Source organism: Mandrillus leucophaeus, unplaced genomic scaffold (assembly GCF_000951045.1).
Source record: "Mandrillus leucophaeus isolate KB7577 unplaced genomic scaffold, Mleu.le_1.0 Scaffold301, whole genome shotgun sequence".
Taxonomy (NCBI): domain Eukaryota; kingdom Metazoa; phylum Chordata; class Mammalia; order Primates; family Cercopithecidae; genus Mandrillus; species Mandrillus leucophaeus.
This window is the reverse complement of record NW_012103155.1, coordinates 3,028,804-3,044,979: the sequence shown is the minus strand read 5'-3', so window position 1 is coordinate 3,044,979 and position 16,176 is coordinate 3,028,804. Positions and strand designations below refer to the sequence as shown.

General features: G+C 34.6%; 1 protein-coding gene across 1 annotated transcript in view; it reads left to right on the top strand.

Moving 5' to 3' along the window:
• The window catches only part of SMARCA5 (SWI/SNF related, matrix associated, actin dependent regulator of chromatin, subfamily a, member 5), a 40,824-nt gene that overhangs the window by 6,603 nt on the left and 18,045 nt on the right, over positions 1–16,176 (top strand). The window contains exons 3-10 of the mRNA XM_011987155.1: positions 1,796–1,962; positions 4,677–4,777; positions 5,764–5,864; positions 6,573–6,752; positions 8,169–8,324; positions 8,890–9,021; positions 10,770–10,838; positions 14,803–14,912. Of these exons, the coding sequence (XP_011842545.1) occupies positions 1,796–1,962; positions 4,677–4,777; positions 5,764–5,864; positions 6,573–6,752; positions 8,169–8,324; positions 8,890–9,021; positions 10,770–10,838; positions 14,803–14,912 (1,016 nt within the window). The remainder of the gene's footprint in view (positions 1–1,795; positions 1,963–4,676; positions 4,778–5,763; positions 5,865–6,572; positions 6,753–8,168; positions 8,325–8,889; positions 9,022–10,769; positions 10,839–14,802; positions 14,913–16,176) is intronic.

The following is a 16,176-nucleotide window of genomic DNA, read 5'->3' as shown; positions in this document are numbered from 1 at the left end:
CAGTTTTTTCCTAAGCAAACTCCCTTGTCATCTGCTAGTTCCTAACCATAGATAAGTTCACTATCCACTCTTCATTCTTGAACCCAGAATGCTGAGTACTACTTCAGAAAACTAAATACTAGTGCTGATCGGTGTCAGAATAAGTTTATGGTTTTTATTTTCTTGGACTTTGAGCATTTATTGCCTGTCAGTCTCATTTAGCCATTCTAAAATGTGCCCACTCTCATCAGTCTTCCTTCTCCATTTCTCCCATGCCCTCATTTTCAGTCTTCCTCCACAAAGAATTGCAGGCCTGTCTTTATTTTCTTTCTCTTTTCAAACATATGTATAGCCTCTGCTGTCCTACCTCATTTCTTCCTCTCTCAGAGAAAGAAGCTAATCCAAAGCTATTCACTTTAATTTCCATTTGATTTTGTAATTGATTTCTTCCAGGTTGCTAATCATACTCTCTTGTTTCTGCTTTTTAGGTTCTGTTAGTTTTTCTCCCTCAAGACATTTCAATTTTAACCTTTTAATTCTCTCAAGCAGTTTGTCTTGATTCCAGACATAATCACAATAATTATTTTTTCAGTCCAAACATCTTCTAGATGCATGCTCTTGGCTTATCTTTCATTATCTATAAATTAAGAAATGTAATTATGTAAAATTTGGATTCACATATGTATCTTGTTCAGTACTGTAAAAACAGTCCGTAATCTTGGGAAACATAAATAGCGGAGGCTTGTCATCTGTAGGACATTACTGGGATTCTAGCATGTTCACAGTCTTGTTATTGTGCAGATTCATTTGCTGCTGTGACTGCCATTTGTGACCCAATGAAACACTATAACCATGTGCCTTCCTAATAGCAAGTTGGGTTTCAGTTGTTACATTGGTGTGACCTTAAAAAATGATTGGGTTCCTTTTAAAAATACATAGTTGTTACAACATTATGGCATTTGGATACTTCTTGTGTTTTTAGGCAAATGTCTTTTTGTAATTCATTCCCAAACTGACATTTTAGACATTTATAGACGGAGATGTTAAGTAGTTGGTTTCCCTGTTTATTGAGCTTTTCTTGTCTTGCTTCTCCTTTGTTTCATCAAACTATTATTGTTTCTGTATAAAGGCTGCCTGATGGCTCTCAATTTCATTATTTTTATGAAAATTTGTCTTCAAGACTCTTAAGGGTTTTTTTTTTGCCCAAGTAAATGTCTTCCATTCTCTTGGTTTTATAAAAAGAGGAAACATTCAAAGGGGCAGATGGCAGATACGAAAGGAAGGAATAGTATCAAGCCCAATATCGTTTTAAAATTTGTCACATTTTTTCCAGCTTCTGAATAAATTCACTTGTGTTGCACAATGCCTCTTAATATTTTAAAAATTGTTCCAATCAACTATATTGAAGTATAATTGACATAAAATAATTTTAAGTTTGCAATTCAATGAGTTTTAGCAAATATTTATTTAAATACTGTCACAATCATGATGCAGAGTAGTTCCATCATCCCCAAAAAGTTTGCTCCTGTTCCTTTGTAATCAGTTCTTGCTCCCACCTTCTTGCCACTTCTGATCTGCTTTCTATCACTAGTTAGCATTTCATTTAAGTGGAATCATACAGCATGTAGTCTTTTGTGTTTGGCTTCTTTCACTTTGGATAGTGCTTTTGAAACTCATCCATGTTGTTGCATGTATCTGTAGTTCCTTTTTTTTTTTTTTTTTTGCTGAGTTCATTGTATGGAGGCATGCTGAAACTTTTTGATTTCTGACGTTTTAATTGATACTCTGATAAAATGTATCTTAAATTTTTTTTCAGCAAACTGACCGGGCAAATAGATTCGAGTATTTATTAAAGCAGACAGAACTGTTTGCACATTTCATTCAGCCTGCTGCTCAGAAGACTCCAACTTCACCTTTGAAGATGAAACCAGGACGCCCACGAATAAAAAAAGATGAGAAGCAGAACTTACTATCAGTTGGCGAGTGAGTAATAGTTCAAACTTCATAGTTCAACCAAACTTATTTTTGATTGTCTTCAGTAGAAGCATAAAATCACTATGGTAAATAACTTAAAAAATTATTTTAGTGCCATTATTTATTTGGCCCTGCTTGGCTTGGCATGATTTAGCCATAAGTGCATAAGTATATAAAAGTATGCATATTGGTTAGAGCACAGTGGCTCTTGCCTGTAATCCTAGCATTTTGGGACGCCAAGGTGGGAGGATTGCTTGAGTTCGGGAGTGTGAGAGCAGCCTGGGCAACGTAGGGAGATCCCATCTCTACCAAAAAAAAGAACAGTAAAACTGTATAACGTCTTATTTTTTGTAGCATTACATAGTTTATGAATTGTAACAATCATATTGAGTATGGAATTTAGATGTCATTCCTCAGAGAGGAACCAAATGCAGAGGTTAAGTGGCTTGTTTAATATCACATTGAAAAATGATCCAGACTTGAATTTGAATCTGACTTGGGTGTGCTCTAGGCTCCTCCATCACATACAGATGTTGACGATATTTTATCTAAAGTGTGGTGTATGGGATATTGTGATAACTTACATCACAGCAGCTTGTTTAAACTTTTTGTTACATACTTAGTTGTTTTTATATAAATTGAAGTGTCAGGTTGTATGCCATCCTTTGGTGGTTGTTGAAAGTAATTCTTAGATGTTGAATTTGGAAATTCTCTAGAATTTTTGTCCTGGTTGGATAAATAAGATGTTTAATTAGTAATAGTAGATTTAGGACAGTCTTGGCTCCCTGAAATGGCTTTGTGTAAAATTCCCAAAGTGAAAACTGTGATCAGTAATTAAAATACAAAAGATTGTCTAAAATATCAACAAGGTTAAATTCACTACACAGTTTGTTGAAAGGAAAGTATGAGCTTCATCTTGAAGGGGTTATCGTGGTAAGCATAATACCTTTTATTTGGGGTATTCCACTCATTCAGTATATCTTATTTCTCATCCATTGTGACCAAAACACTATTTTAATACTTCTTAAAATATTTCAGACTTCAGAAGTTTGCAGATATTTAAATATCATTAGTGTCATGGTGTGAAACTGGAAACTAATGAATATTGTTATGGGATAGTCAATATGATGTCTCGAAAAGAAACACTTCTGTTATTCTTTTCTATTTTATTATTATCCTAATTTATCTTTTTTATAAGATAAAAAAGATTCTTTTGGAAATACATAATACATTGTTCAGCTTGATGTATTAAATAGTGTTATTGGGGAAAAAGAGTCCTAGTTAACAGATTTCTTTACTCTTCAAACCATTTTAAATGGGAAGCTAATTTAGCTAAAGTAATGAGGGTGATAGTATTGTCTTTGAGTATCAGGAATACATTTTTAAAAATCTTTTTGTTGTTTGTTTATATTGAGACAGAGTCTTACTCTGTGACCCAGGCTGGAGTGCAGTGGTGTGATCTCGGTTCACTGCAACTTGTGCCTCTGGGGTTGAAGCGATTCTTGTACCTCAGCTGGGATAACAGGCTCACGCCACCAAGCCCAGCTCATTTTTGTATTTTTAGTAGAGATGGGGTTTCACCGTGTTGGCCAGGCTAGTCTCGAACTTCTGACCTCAAGTGATCCACCCACCTCAGCCTCCTAAAGTGTTGGGATTACAGGCATGAGCCACTGTGCCTGGCCAGGAATACATTGTTTTTTTTTTTTTTTTTAGGCATTCACAATTATATTCAGTTTTTAACAATAAATGACAACTCAGCTTTTAAGTTTTACAACTGTAATAAGCATTTTGAGAGTAACTATAAAGGATATTTTATAAAAATGTTAAAATTATCTCCCAGTTTATGGAGAATAAATTGAGGATGGAAGTAGATCTTTGTACTCAATTTCATAGGCTCAGAATGCAGAGAAGTACAAGGAATAACAGACTAGGATGTACTGATTATGATTAGAAGCATATATAACAAACAAGAAGGCCCTTGAATTTCTGAGGAATGCTTCTATCTTGGAAGGCCAGTTATCCTTTTACCAAGCATGTAGTTTTGGTAGAAGTGAAGTTACAAATTAGATTCAGGGGTCTCAGTAGGGGCATAACCTGCCTTTTTCTAAATAAGATGAAAATATTTGTTGAAAGTGTCAGAATTGGGGAGTAAGTATTAATAGTTTTATTGAACCGAGCCCTTTAGAGATTAATTGGCAGTATTAAAACTTGAGAAAATCAGTTTTTAAGGGGGTATGTCTGATTCTCTTAGGATGTAGAATTTAGATGTGTATTTAAAAATATTTTTGATTAATCCCTGGTCACTGCTTAAATTTCTGAGTCCTCATGGTGCCCCTTTTGCTCAAAGTTGCAGTTTTAAACATGTGGTTTCTGGAACTTTTTTTTTCTTTGGCAGAAAGATTTTTAAAAAGGTACACTTTAAAATTCAAATATTGAGATTTTCTGACTACATAGTTCTTGAAATTTGACTATCACATTTGAGTTTATTGAGTTCTGGTTAATCTATAGTACTGCTGTATTTTAATAACTAATGTATATTTTAAATAATTATCTGAAATGTTGGAGATTTAAATTTACTCATATTGTCTACTGTCCACTGGTTGATGCCTATTAGAAATTTAATTTTGTGCAATCTTGGTCAGCCACTTGACTATGATGTTGAAATAGTACCTGATAATTAAAACCAAAACTCAAATCAGGTAATTTTGTTTTCATCTTAACAGTTACCGACACCGTAGAACAGAGCAGGAGGAGGATGAAGAACTACTAACAGAAAGCTCCAAAGCAACCAATGTTTGCACTCGATTTGAAGACTCTCCATCATGTATGTTAAACACAGTTGTTTTTTAAAAAATTGCCCTTTGAGACATCCTTTGGTTAATGTTTTGGATTTGTGTAGGCTACTATCTGTGAAGCAGATTTTTAGTAATCTTAGATGTTTATTGGTTGTGAAATAAACTTCAGATTTTGATGGAGATGAGAGCATATTATAGGACAGTAGTGCTATGTTTCAAAGTTACATAAAATGTCATTGTGTTTGTTATTGCCCTGAAGTATATGTAAAACTAGGGATCATTTTGCTTTATATTTGTCCCAGATAAGAAAACTAATTTATTTTAAAAAAGGTACTTCATGAACACATCTGCTTAGTTATTTTCTGATGTTTTTATATTAATTTGTTTTAATATTTTGTGAAATGTATTTGTTTGTTGGTTAGCTTTTTATCCTCAAGTGTTTTTCAAAAGGAAATGGGGGGTACGCTGTGTACATATTAAAAAAGAAAAATCAGGTGACTGTTATGTATATTTGGTAATTATTCTGGGGAGCAAAATAAGTAGTATACCCTGAAAGAGAGCACATTGGAATGTATAAGATATATTGGAAAAGTAACTTAGGAATTTCCTATTTCCTTTTTTTTATTAGAAAGAAAATAAAATCTGCAGATAACCTGTATCTGGTCTTTATGAAAGCTGAAAATACTTGGTTAGGAACACTTGGGTTGTCATTAAAAAGACAAGAGGCCAGAGAGTCTCCTGGACCAGTATATGGGTAACATAAGAACTGAGTTGTTGGAGTGGGTACTCTGATTCCTGCAGTCATGTTTCCCGCACTTGGTTATCTTCCATGTCCAGCGTATCTACTTCAGACCATGGCAACTACCTCTAGTAGTTTGGAACTTGCAGAGTTCCTATTCTTCAAGAATCCCTTAGTAATGAAAATGAAGTCAGTATATATGTGTAGGCCCAGATGAAGAGATTGCCTTGTATTTCTTGTCTTAAAATGCATATTGTGCTTTTCTTTTGTTCTTAGATGTAAAATGGGGTAAACTGAGAGATTATCAGGTCCGAGGATTAAACTGGCTCATTTCTTTGTATGAGAATGGCATCAATGGTATCCTTGCAGATGAAATGGTATGTGTTGGTAGATTTTTTGAAGGGTATGTTTTGTATTTAAAATATCTTATACATTAAATTGACAGAAGTTTCTTACAGTCTACAACTGTTAGCAAATGGATCCTCTCTGAAACTAGTGTAAGCAGCTTGCCTTAATTGCGTGTGATCTGTATTTTAATTGTGAGAAATTTCCATCTGTGAAAATATAATAAATTTAAAAACAATACATTTGAGAAACATGTTTTTGGATGACTTTTATAGTACACTGATTTATTTCCTTCCAGTTCTGTAAAACACAAGTGAGGTCATTAGTTGTTTATAAATGATAAGAATTTTTTCCAGGTGGTAGCTTGTACAATTCTTATAAAACTTTTTATCTTTTGTTAACTGCTAGTTATGTAATGAATGTTTTAAAAAGTTTCCTTATTGCTATAGTGCTAAAACGTTTAATTGGTTGGAGAAAGTATGAAGTCAAAAGAAACGTGTTTCAATGCTAGCTGGCAACTGGGCCTTATGCGGGTGATAATAATACCTCCGTTAGAGACTTGTGAAGATTATATGACATAACACTTGCAAACTTTGACATATGTTAAGTTTTTGCCATTTATTAACTATTATAAATATGTGGCATTTCTCTTAAATATTTATCTCTGTTTGTTGGGAGGTATAATTTTGAAATAATGTTTTTGTTTTTCATTGCTTCATGGTTATTTTGAAATCTTTTAGGGCCTAGGAAAGACTCTTCAAACAATTTCTCTTCTTGGATACATGAAACATTATAGAAACATTCCTGGTCCTCATATGGTTTTGGTTCCTAAGTCTACATTACACAACTGGATGAGTGAATTCAAGAGATGGGTACCAACACTTAGATCTGTTTGTTTGATAGGAGATAAAGAACAAAGAGTAAGTTTCTAGTATTTCATTACATTTTTGATGCTAAAATAATTTGAATTCAGGCTTGAGTATGGGTATAATGGGAGGAAGGATAAAAGAGACCGGATCTTCGCAAATATTAGTATTTACAAATGTAGCGTCGTCTTGGTGAATAAAAAACAGCACTTCGGGAGGTTGAGGCAGGCGGATCATGAGGTCAGGAGATCGAGACCATCCTGGCTAACACAGTGAAACCCTGTTTCTACTAAAAACATAAAAAGTTAACGGTGAGGTGACACACGTGGCCTGTAGTCCCAGCTACTTGGGAGGCTGAGGCAGGAGAATTGCTTGAACCTGGGAAGTAGAGGTTGCAGTGAGCCGAGATGGCGCCACTGCACTGCAGTCTGGGCGATAGAGCAAGGCTTCATCTCTAAAAAAAAAAAAAAAAAAAAAAGAAAATCATACTGGAAAGAAGACACTAGAAACTGTAGAAAGCTGTAAGAATATATAGTGTTTCCCTTTTGGGAGTGGTTGTATAAAATCAGTGGTTTTGCTGTCATTAGAAGTATTTTCTCGTTTTTAAAAGATGTTTTGAAATGTGAGTTGGTTGGAAATTTAAGGAGCCACATTTTTAGATGAACGTGTGTAGTGGTAATAGTCACAGAATTACGGTTTTTAAAGACAGTTGAGTCATATATAGTTATTTGGTGATTTATTATGATATCTAACAAAATAAGTTAAAATTTCGATCAGTTAACAACATCCTTGTGGGAAGAAGAGATGGAAATAATAACATTAGTATATAAAGCTCAGATTTGGAAATTTATTCAGACTCTACTGAATAGCTGTGTACTTGTTTTTTATTTCCCGTTCATTTACCTGTGAGTGAGAAGTCTAGATTTTTTTTCTTTCCTTTTCTAGTTATGTTGGGTATTTTAAGTTATCAATTTTTGTTTGTTTGTTTGGGAGCCCAGAGAGTGGTAATTACTTAATAACCACTCTTTGCTTCAGTTTTCTTACCTTTAAAATAATACTATTAGGAATGTGTTAATACATTTATAAACCTGAAAGGAATGCAGATGCCTACTACTGCTGTCTTTCCGCCCTGTTCCTTTCTTTATGTTAAAACCTCCCTCTTTTTTGTCTAAACCTGTCTCCTAAGGATTTCCATATCTAGTGGAATTGCAGAAAGCCATTTTAAGTGTCTATTGAATTTTGCACGGGTTAACTTTGTCAGTTTTTAAAAATTTAATGGTTCTGACATTTAAATGATTAATGATGTTACTTTAGTGTTAAGAATAGCTGATTCTAAACATTTGCATAATATAGCTACTCTACTCCTTTTTAATATTCCCATCTCCTTTTACATATTAGATTACTTGTCATCAGTAAATTTAATGCGTGGTTTATTTCTGTGTGATGTAATTTTTTTCTCTTGTTACACAGGCTGCTTTTGTCAGAGACGTTTTATTACCAGGAGAATGGGACGTATGTGTAACATCTTATGAAATGCTTATTAAAGAGAAGTCTGTGTTCAAAAAATTTAATTGGAGATACTTAGTAATAGATGAAGCTCACAGGATCAAAAATGAAAAATCTAAGGTAATTTAATACTTAGATGTGAAAAGCCTTCATGTAAGAATTTGATTGAAGTACAGATTTTTTTTTCGTCTAACTTTGAGTTATGAGATACACGTGCAGAACGTACAGGTTTGTTACGTAGGTATGCATGTGCCATGGCGGTTTGCTGCACCTAGCAACCTATCATCTAGGTTTTAAGACCCGCGTGCATTAGATATTTGTCCTAATGCTCTCCCTCTGCTTTCTCCCCACTCCCCAGCAGGCCCTGGTGTGTGATGTTCCCTTCCCTGTGTGCATGTGTTCTCATTGTTCACCACCCACTTATGAGTGAGAACATGCAGTGTTTGGTTTTCTGTTCATGTGTTAGTTTGCTGAGAACGATGACTTCCAACTTCATCCATGTCCTTGCGGAGGACATGAACTCATTCTCTTTTATGATTGCATACTGTTCCCTGATACATATGTGCCGTATTTTCTTTATCCAGTCTATCATTGATGGGCATTTGGGTTGGTTCCAGGTCTTTGCTGTTGTAAATAATGTAATATGCAGAATATTCTAATGATGTATTTGGTTCTTTTTTTTCAGTTGTCAGAAATAGTGAGGGAATTCAAGACTACAAATAGACTATTATTGACTGGAACACCTCTTCAGAACAACTTGCATGAGCTGTGGTCACTTCTTAACTTTCTGTTGCCAGATGTGTTTAATTCCGCGGATGTAAGTATTTCCTGATGCTTTCTGGTAATAATAATATTTTGCTTAATGCTATATATTTTTGTAATAAAAGTGGCCTGTCTTTTAGCGTGGCTTGAGATTATTATTAATTTTTTATGCTTTTATTTATATAGTTAGCCTGGTGTTATCTCCTAGGTTGTCTCTGTATAATGGGAATTTACTTTTGTGCCTTTAGTTTCAATCTTACTTCATTATTATTATTATTTTATATTTTTTTGAGACATAGTCTCACTCTGTCATACAGACTGAAGTGCAGTGGTGCGATCTTGGCTCACTGCAACCTCCACCTCTGGAATTTGGGTGATTCTTGTGCCTCAGCCTTCCCAGTAGCTGAGATTACAGGTGTGTGTCACCATGCCTGGCTAGTTTTTGTATTTTTTGTAGGGATGAGGTTTTGCCATGTTGTCCAGGTTAGTCTCAAGCTCCTGGCCTCAAGTGATCTGCCTGTCTCGGCCTCCCGAAATGCTGGGGTTATAGGCGTGAGCCACCACGCTAGGCCTCAGTCTACTTTAAATCATTGTTTTCTCTATCTGAAATGGCATAAATTGTCACTTCTATTTGGTAAGTCATGTTAGCCTGATTTTGTTTCAGTGGCTCTAGGTTGACTGGTTATGGTTTTAAGGTGCTGCTCAAGGTATTCCTGAAGTGATTTGTATACCTCACATTGCTTATGTTTTAAGTGCCAAGGGTGACTGTCAAATTTAGTGAAATCCGTCTGGCTTTTCTTTTACTATAGTCTAACAAACAAATATAACCTAATCTTTATGGATTATTTGTAGTCATAGAAATGATAGCAATCGTTAATTAGCTATTTGAACTGTTAATAGTAATATAATAGCTATGTCAAGAGTTTTTGCTATTAGAAATTGCAGTTTTTTTTTTTTTGCTGGACCAGCATTTATTTTTGAAACTTTGTTTGCATAGCTGGCATCTTGTGTGTGTTGGAGGGATTTGAAGAGCACCACGTTAGTATATTTTTGTACAGTTAAGTTATAAAAAGGTATTAATTTTGTTTTTTTCTGTTGAAGATTATTTTGAAAGAATAGTGATTTTGTGTTGTAAAAAGATATTTAATCAAACTCGAAAAGCAGTTTTAGTTTCGATTTTACATATTTTGATGTTCTTGAGATAATTCCTTTTTTCTCACTACATTGACACTTTCATTTACTTTAGTTAAAGCAGCGAATTCTAAGATTATGTTTACTCAAAAACAAAGCACATATATAATACATATTTTCAGGAGATGAGATTAGAGAAACTGTCCTTGTAGCCTAACCAAATATTAATGAAATGCTGATAATTTCAATTTCATTTAGTAAGTTTGATTAAAATTGACATTGTTCTGTAAACTTGTATTTGAGAAGTCTGAATGGTCTTAGAGAACAAACTATAAAATGTTTTAATTTTCAAGCTTTTATGAAAATTGAAAGATATTTTTCAAGAATATTAATTTTCTAATTCTATAGAACTTGCTTTCCAAGTTATCTTTTTACTGTGAAACTTATTTTGATGTTTTTGAGAAGAATATTTAGAAGGTAGTGTGATTTCTGATCTACTTGTTTTAAAATTTGTTGATAACAGTGACACAGGAGAAATGGGGTTGGACTAAGTGTTTTTTTTTTGTGGGTTACAATTAAAATTACTAATTCTAGAAATCATTTCTATATCTGGTATTATAGGGTATTTATTAATATTATCTCTGATCTGAGTATTTTTTTTTGTTAATCTAGGACTTTGATTCCTGGTTTGATACAAACAACTGCCTTGGGGATCAAAAACTAGTTGAGAGGCTTCATATGGTAAGTATTTTGGAGTAGTGTTAAAGCATATTTCTGATGGGAAAAAGGATAAAGGTTTAAATTAGTAGATTATTTTCCTGCTAATAAAAAGCTCAATGGCTTAAGAATCAGATCTGCTTGAATTCTGACACTTAACTGTTACATCTTACAATCAATGTAGGGGATGATGTGTGGTTGTTCAGTGTTGGAACCTAGAGTGGAATCCTGACTTAAGGGAAAAAGTAATCTCTTACAGTTATACAAAGTACAGTGGGGGAAAGAAGAATTGCATAATAATTAATATAGACAAGTTTTTGTTGTTGTTTGATCTTGGCTCACTGAAATCTCTGCTTCCCAGGCTCAAGCAGTCTCTCCCCACTCAGCGTCTAGAGTAGCTGGGATTACAGACACTCGCCACCATGCCCAGCTAATTTTTGTATTTTTTGCAGAGACGGTGTTTCACCATGTTGCCCAGGCTAGTCTCGAACTTCTGAACTCAAGTTATCAACCTGCCTCCCAAAGTGTTGGGATTACAGGCATGAGCCACCACGCCTGGCCTTATAGACACGTTTTTAAAGCTTAGTTCAATTAACATTCCGTAGAAGAATCTAACAGGTTCACTTTTGAAAGGGCGAAAGATCCATCTGTTTTTTCTTAAATCTAGTAACATTGTGTGTAAGCAACTGCCTTGCATAATGAGCAGAGTTGGTATGTTTTTGCTTTGCTGTGTAGCTTTGTTTTTACATACAGCTTCCTGGGACGGTTCACAGGTAAAAGTTGGTAGGTAGAGAAACTTCTCTAACAGACCCCAAATTAAAATACGCTGGTCAGCAGGTTAAAGCAGGAGCTTGTAAGAATGTTATATAAAGCCCTTAATGACCTAACTCAGGAATTTTCAGCCTCCTTTGACATTTTGGTCTGGGTATATCTTTGAGAGGGGTAAGGAGAGAGGGGAGAACGTGATTGTCCTGTGTGGTGTTGTATGTTTAATAGCATCCCTGACACTTCTACTCACTAGATGGCAGTAGTAACATTCCTCCAGTTGTGACAACCAAAAATTTCTCGACATTGCAAATGTCCCCTGGGGAATAAAATTGTGCCCCTCCATGACCTAACCTTTTTAACGTTCTTTGGCATCTGTTTTACTTAATATATTGAGCTTTAATTTGATAGATTGCTGACCCCACTGTCAGTTTTCTGTAAACATTGTGGTAATTTTAATCTATTTTTGCTTATCATTTTTGCTACATCTAGAATCCTTTTTCCTGGTCTCTTTACTAATACCTAGTCCAAGACTCAGTGACATCACCTCCACTGAACCAGCCAGGCTGAGGCTGGCCTAGTCATCTGTGTATTCCATCTTTAACAATCTGAGCACCCTAACGTTATAGGACTTTGCAGAGGATATTGAGATGATTCACAAGTGTTTTCTATACTGGATTGTAAGCACAAAGGCAGGAAGCACATACTTATTTGTCTTTGTATACCTGGCACAATGCCTAGTTAGAGTGGATATTTGAGCAGGGAAAAAAAATTAAGTTCATAATTGTTCAAATATTTCATTATAAAGTACTTTAAAATTCTTAAATACTGAGCGTTTTGTTAAATATTTGAAGGTAGTAATTTCCTAGCTACCTTTATTTCAATTCAGATGGCATTCATGCGTCTGAGCACTCTCTTCGTGTTTACTTAGACCAAGGATTGTGGAGTGTATATGTAATCTTGGGGGTAGAAAAGGAGGCAGAAGGACATGATTTTTTTCATGCATTTTTTTTTCCCTTATTCTTCTGCTCTTGGCTCTCCTGTAGTAAATACGTAGGTACATCTAGGTAAAGCAAACAAATAACCCACAGAGCAGAATCAACCAGATTTGGAAACTGTTTTGTTCACAGGGTATTTTGAAAATGCTTATGAAGTCAGGGAGAAGAGGTCTTGTAGCTACCTCTCTATTTTCTCCTGCTCTTTACTTTGAAGTTTCTACAGTAGCACCTGTGGTCTCATAATGAAAGGAAGGTTTAGAAGTCAGGATGGATATGCTTAGGAATCAGATAACTCTTATTTGATGCGTTAGTTATCTAATGCTGCAAAAGAACCCCTTATTCCCTCCACCCCCCAAAAACACCTTAACCCCCCTTTAGGGGTAAATAAGACTCCCTTATTTCCCCCACCCCCAAAACACTTAATAGTTTATTAACAACCCTAGAATTTATGGGTTGACCGGGTGGTTTCTTTGTGGGTTACACCTGGGTTTATCCAGTTAGATTTATTTAGCTGGACAATGCCAGAAGAGAACCAGTTGGAGCTGAAGATCTTCACTTACACATCTGGCAGTTGTTGGCGCCTGTCAACTAGGGCTAAACTAGCTTTTCTACATGGTGATATTAGAGAGATGTTGATGATACTTTCCCCAGTGATATCTAATTTGTTTTGTGATATAGTCACTGTTTTTAAAAACCAGTGTAGATAGAAGAGAGGCACAAAAAAGTGTATCTTTAGTTGTATAGTTAATTTTAAAACTTACTGTTTTATGAAAATGAGTGAACTACTACTGCATATAACGTGGAAATGTCTCATCGTTTAATAAAAGAAACCAGATATAAATGGGTGCTTATTGAGTGAGTCCATGTATATAAAGTTAAAAGTGATAGGCGAAATTAATTTATGGTGTCTAAAAGTAAGAATATTGCTTACCCTTGGGAAGGAGAAGAGGGAATAGTGACTGGAAGGGACACAAAAATGATTTCTAGAGTGTTCTATTTAGGTAATAACATGGGTACTTTTACAGTACTTGAATAAAATTTCTAGAACTGTACACTCATGATTTATTGAAGTGTATACTTGTATATTCTTTCCGTAAGTTAGGACAGTAAGTTTAAAGACCAACCATAAAAGAGATCTTAATGAGATCCTTGCCCATTCTTAAGCAATGTTAGACAGTCTGCATGCAAGTAACTGGTTTTAGACCTGAAAGGCAGCAAATTGTTGAAAACATCATTTTAAAAATTTACTACTGTTTTTAGTATTTTATGGTAGTATAACAGGTACATACTCATTATGTATACAGGCACATCTCATTACGCTTTGCAGTGCCTCACAGATACTGTATTTTTAAGAAAAATTTACTTTTCAAAACAAATAGATGGTTTGTGGCAATCGTGTGTCAAGGAAGTCTATCAACACCGTTTTCCCAAGGCATGTGTTTACTCTGTTTTTAAAGCAACAATGTATTGCTTTAAATAATGTATCACATTTTTAAAGTAATAATGTATTTTTAAACTAAGGTATGTACTTTTTTTAAGACATAATGCTATTGCACACTTAATAGTGTAAATGTAACTCTCAGGTGCACTGGGAAATGTGACTTGCTTTATTGAGGTAGTCTGGAACTGAGCCTACAATATCTCTGAGGTATGCCTGTATTGAATAAGTAATGATCTTGTATTATTACCCTTCAGGAACCCTGTAGTAATAAATTATATACAGTTAGCCCTTCATATCCGTAGGTTCCACATCCATAGATTCAATCAACTATGGATTGGAAATATTTGCCCCCAAAAAAGATAAAAATAAAATGGATGGTTCCATCTGTGTTAAAGATACTGACCTTTTCCTTGTCATTATTCCCTAAACAGTATAGTGTAACAAGTATTTACATAGCATTTACATTCTATTAACTGTTATTACAAGTAATCTAGAGATGATTTAAAGTATATGGAAGGATGTTTGTAGGTTATATGCAGATACTACATTTTATATAATGGACTCGAGCATTTGTGGCTTTTGATATTCAAAGGGAAGGAGATGGGAACTAGTCTCCCAGAGATACTGAGATGTGACTGTATTTGCAGGAAGAAGTCCTAAGAAATCACTTGATACTCATGAAGAGAAATTTCTTTTTCATATATTTTATATACAATTCTAAGATGCTGAAATATGACCTTATGTGTAATATTGGTATTACCTATTTATTTTTGTCCTTTTTAAGGTTTTGCGTCCATTCCTGCTTCGTCGAATTAAGGCTGATGTTGAAAAGAGTTTGCCTCCAAAGAAGGAAGTAAAAATCTATGTGGGCCTCAGCAAAATGCAAAGGGAATGGTATGTGTTCTCAGATGTAGTTGATAGCACTATTGATTCTTCCCTAAATTTCATTTGTATTTTGTTTTCCTCATTTGTGTTTTCATGGAATTGCAGTTTGCTGGATTGAACTCAACCTGAAAAGAGGTTTCTCGTCATGTAGTAGAGGTCTTGCTCATTAAGTTCGTTATAGAAAATTTTGAACTTACTAGATGACAGAATCAGGATGGAAGGCTTATAAATCCAAAATTAAAATTGGGATTTAAATCAATGGGTTTCCTATGAAGCCATCTATTTGGGTTTTTTAAGAAGGAAACTGCGATAGCACAGTGTGGGAGATACACAGTTCACTTAGTAGTTCATGAATACTAGGTCAGCAGTGTGAAGTGGCTGCAGAAGATGATACTGTTACGTAATTTTGTGTTCAAAGGAGGGGAAATAAATTTACCCTTTTCTTTAGTGGTCTCATTATATTTCATGTATATTTAAGTGCATACTTAAATTTTGATAAGTATTTGCAAGAGACCAGAGTTGTTTGGTTAAAGGACTTAATATCATATAGAGAACTGGGCATGTTATCTGGGTAAGAGGTTATCTGTAGAAGGTGGTCGGTCCTAAATGTCCTCAAAACTTTTGAAAGAGTAGCAGATACTAGGCTTAGCTTGGATGGCTCTAAAACAGAACTAAAATGAGTCAATGCTAAGAGAAGACAAATATTTTTTAGTTACACATTTGAGTGAACTTTATATCAGAATTGAGATGGAAAGGTCTGCCTTGTTGTTTAAGCATAGATTGCTTAGGCTACTTATTTTGTTCAAAGGATCCAAGGCTCTAAAACTTTAGTGCTTAGACAAATTACTCATTCTTTCATAACAATGTCTAAATTCTTAGTATACATTCAAGGCTTTTTATAATCTGGCCTTAGCTTATGGCTGTAGTAGCTTCACAGACCTACCTCACAGACATAGCTCCCTCTCCCTATGTATTTATATATATATGTAAATCACGTTGTTTTCATATTATTCTCATCATCATGCCTTACCATTTCATTAGTCTTCTTGTCTTCTCAGATGTTAGGGTTCTTACCTAAATGCTGCACTAGCTATGGGGTATATAAAAATCGAATAGTGGCACTTTCTGTTGCAAAAAACTACAAACTAAAATTATGTTTAAAACTTACATTTTTTAAAGTTTTGCTTTATTAAAGATATAATATCTTACTGCTTTGTTTTAATTCTACCTAAGGGAACTGTTTTTGTACTTTTAAAATAATATCCTCAAGGCC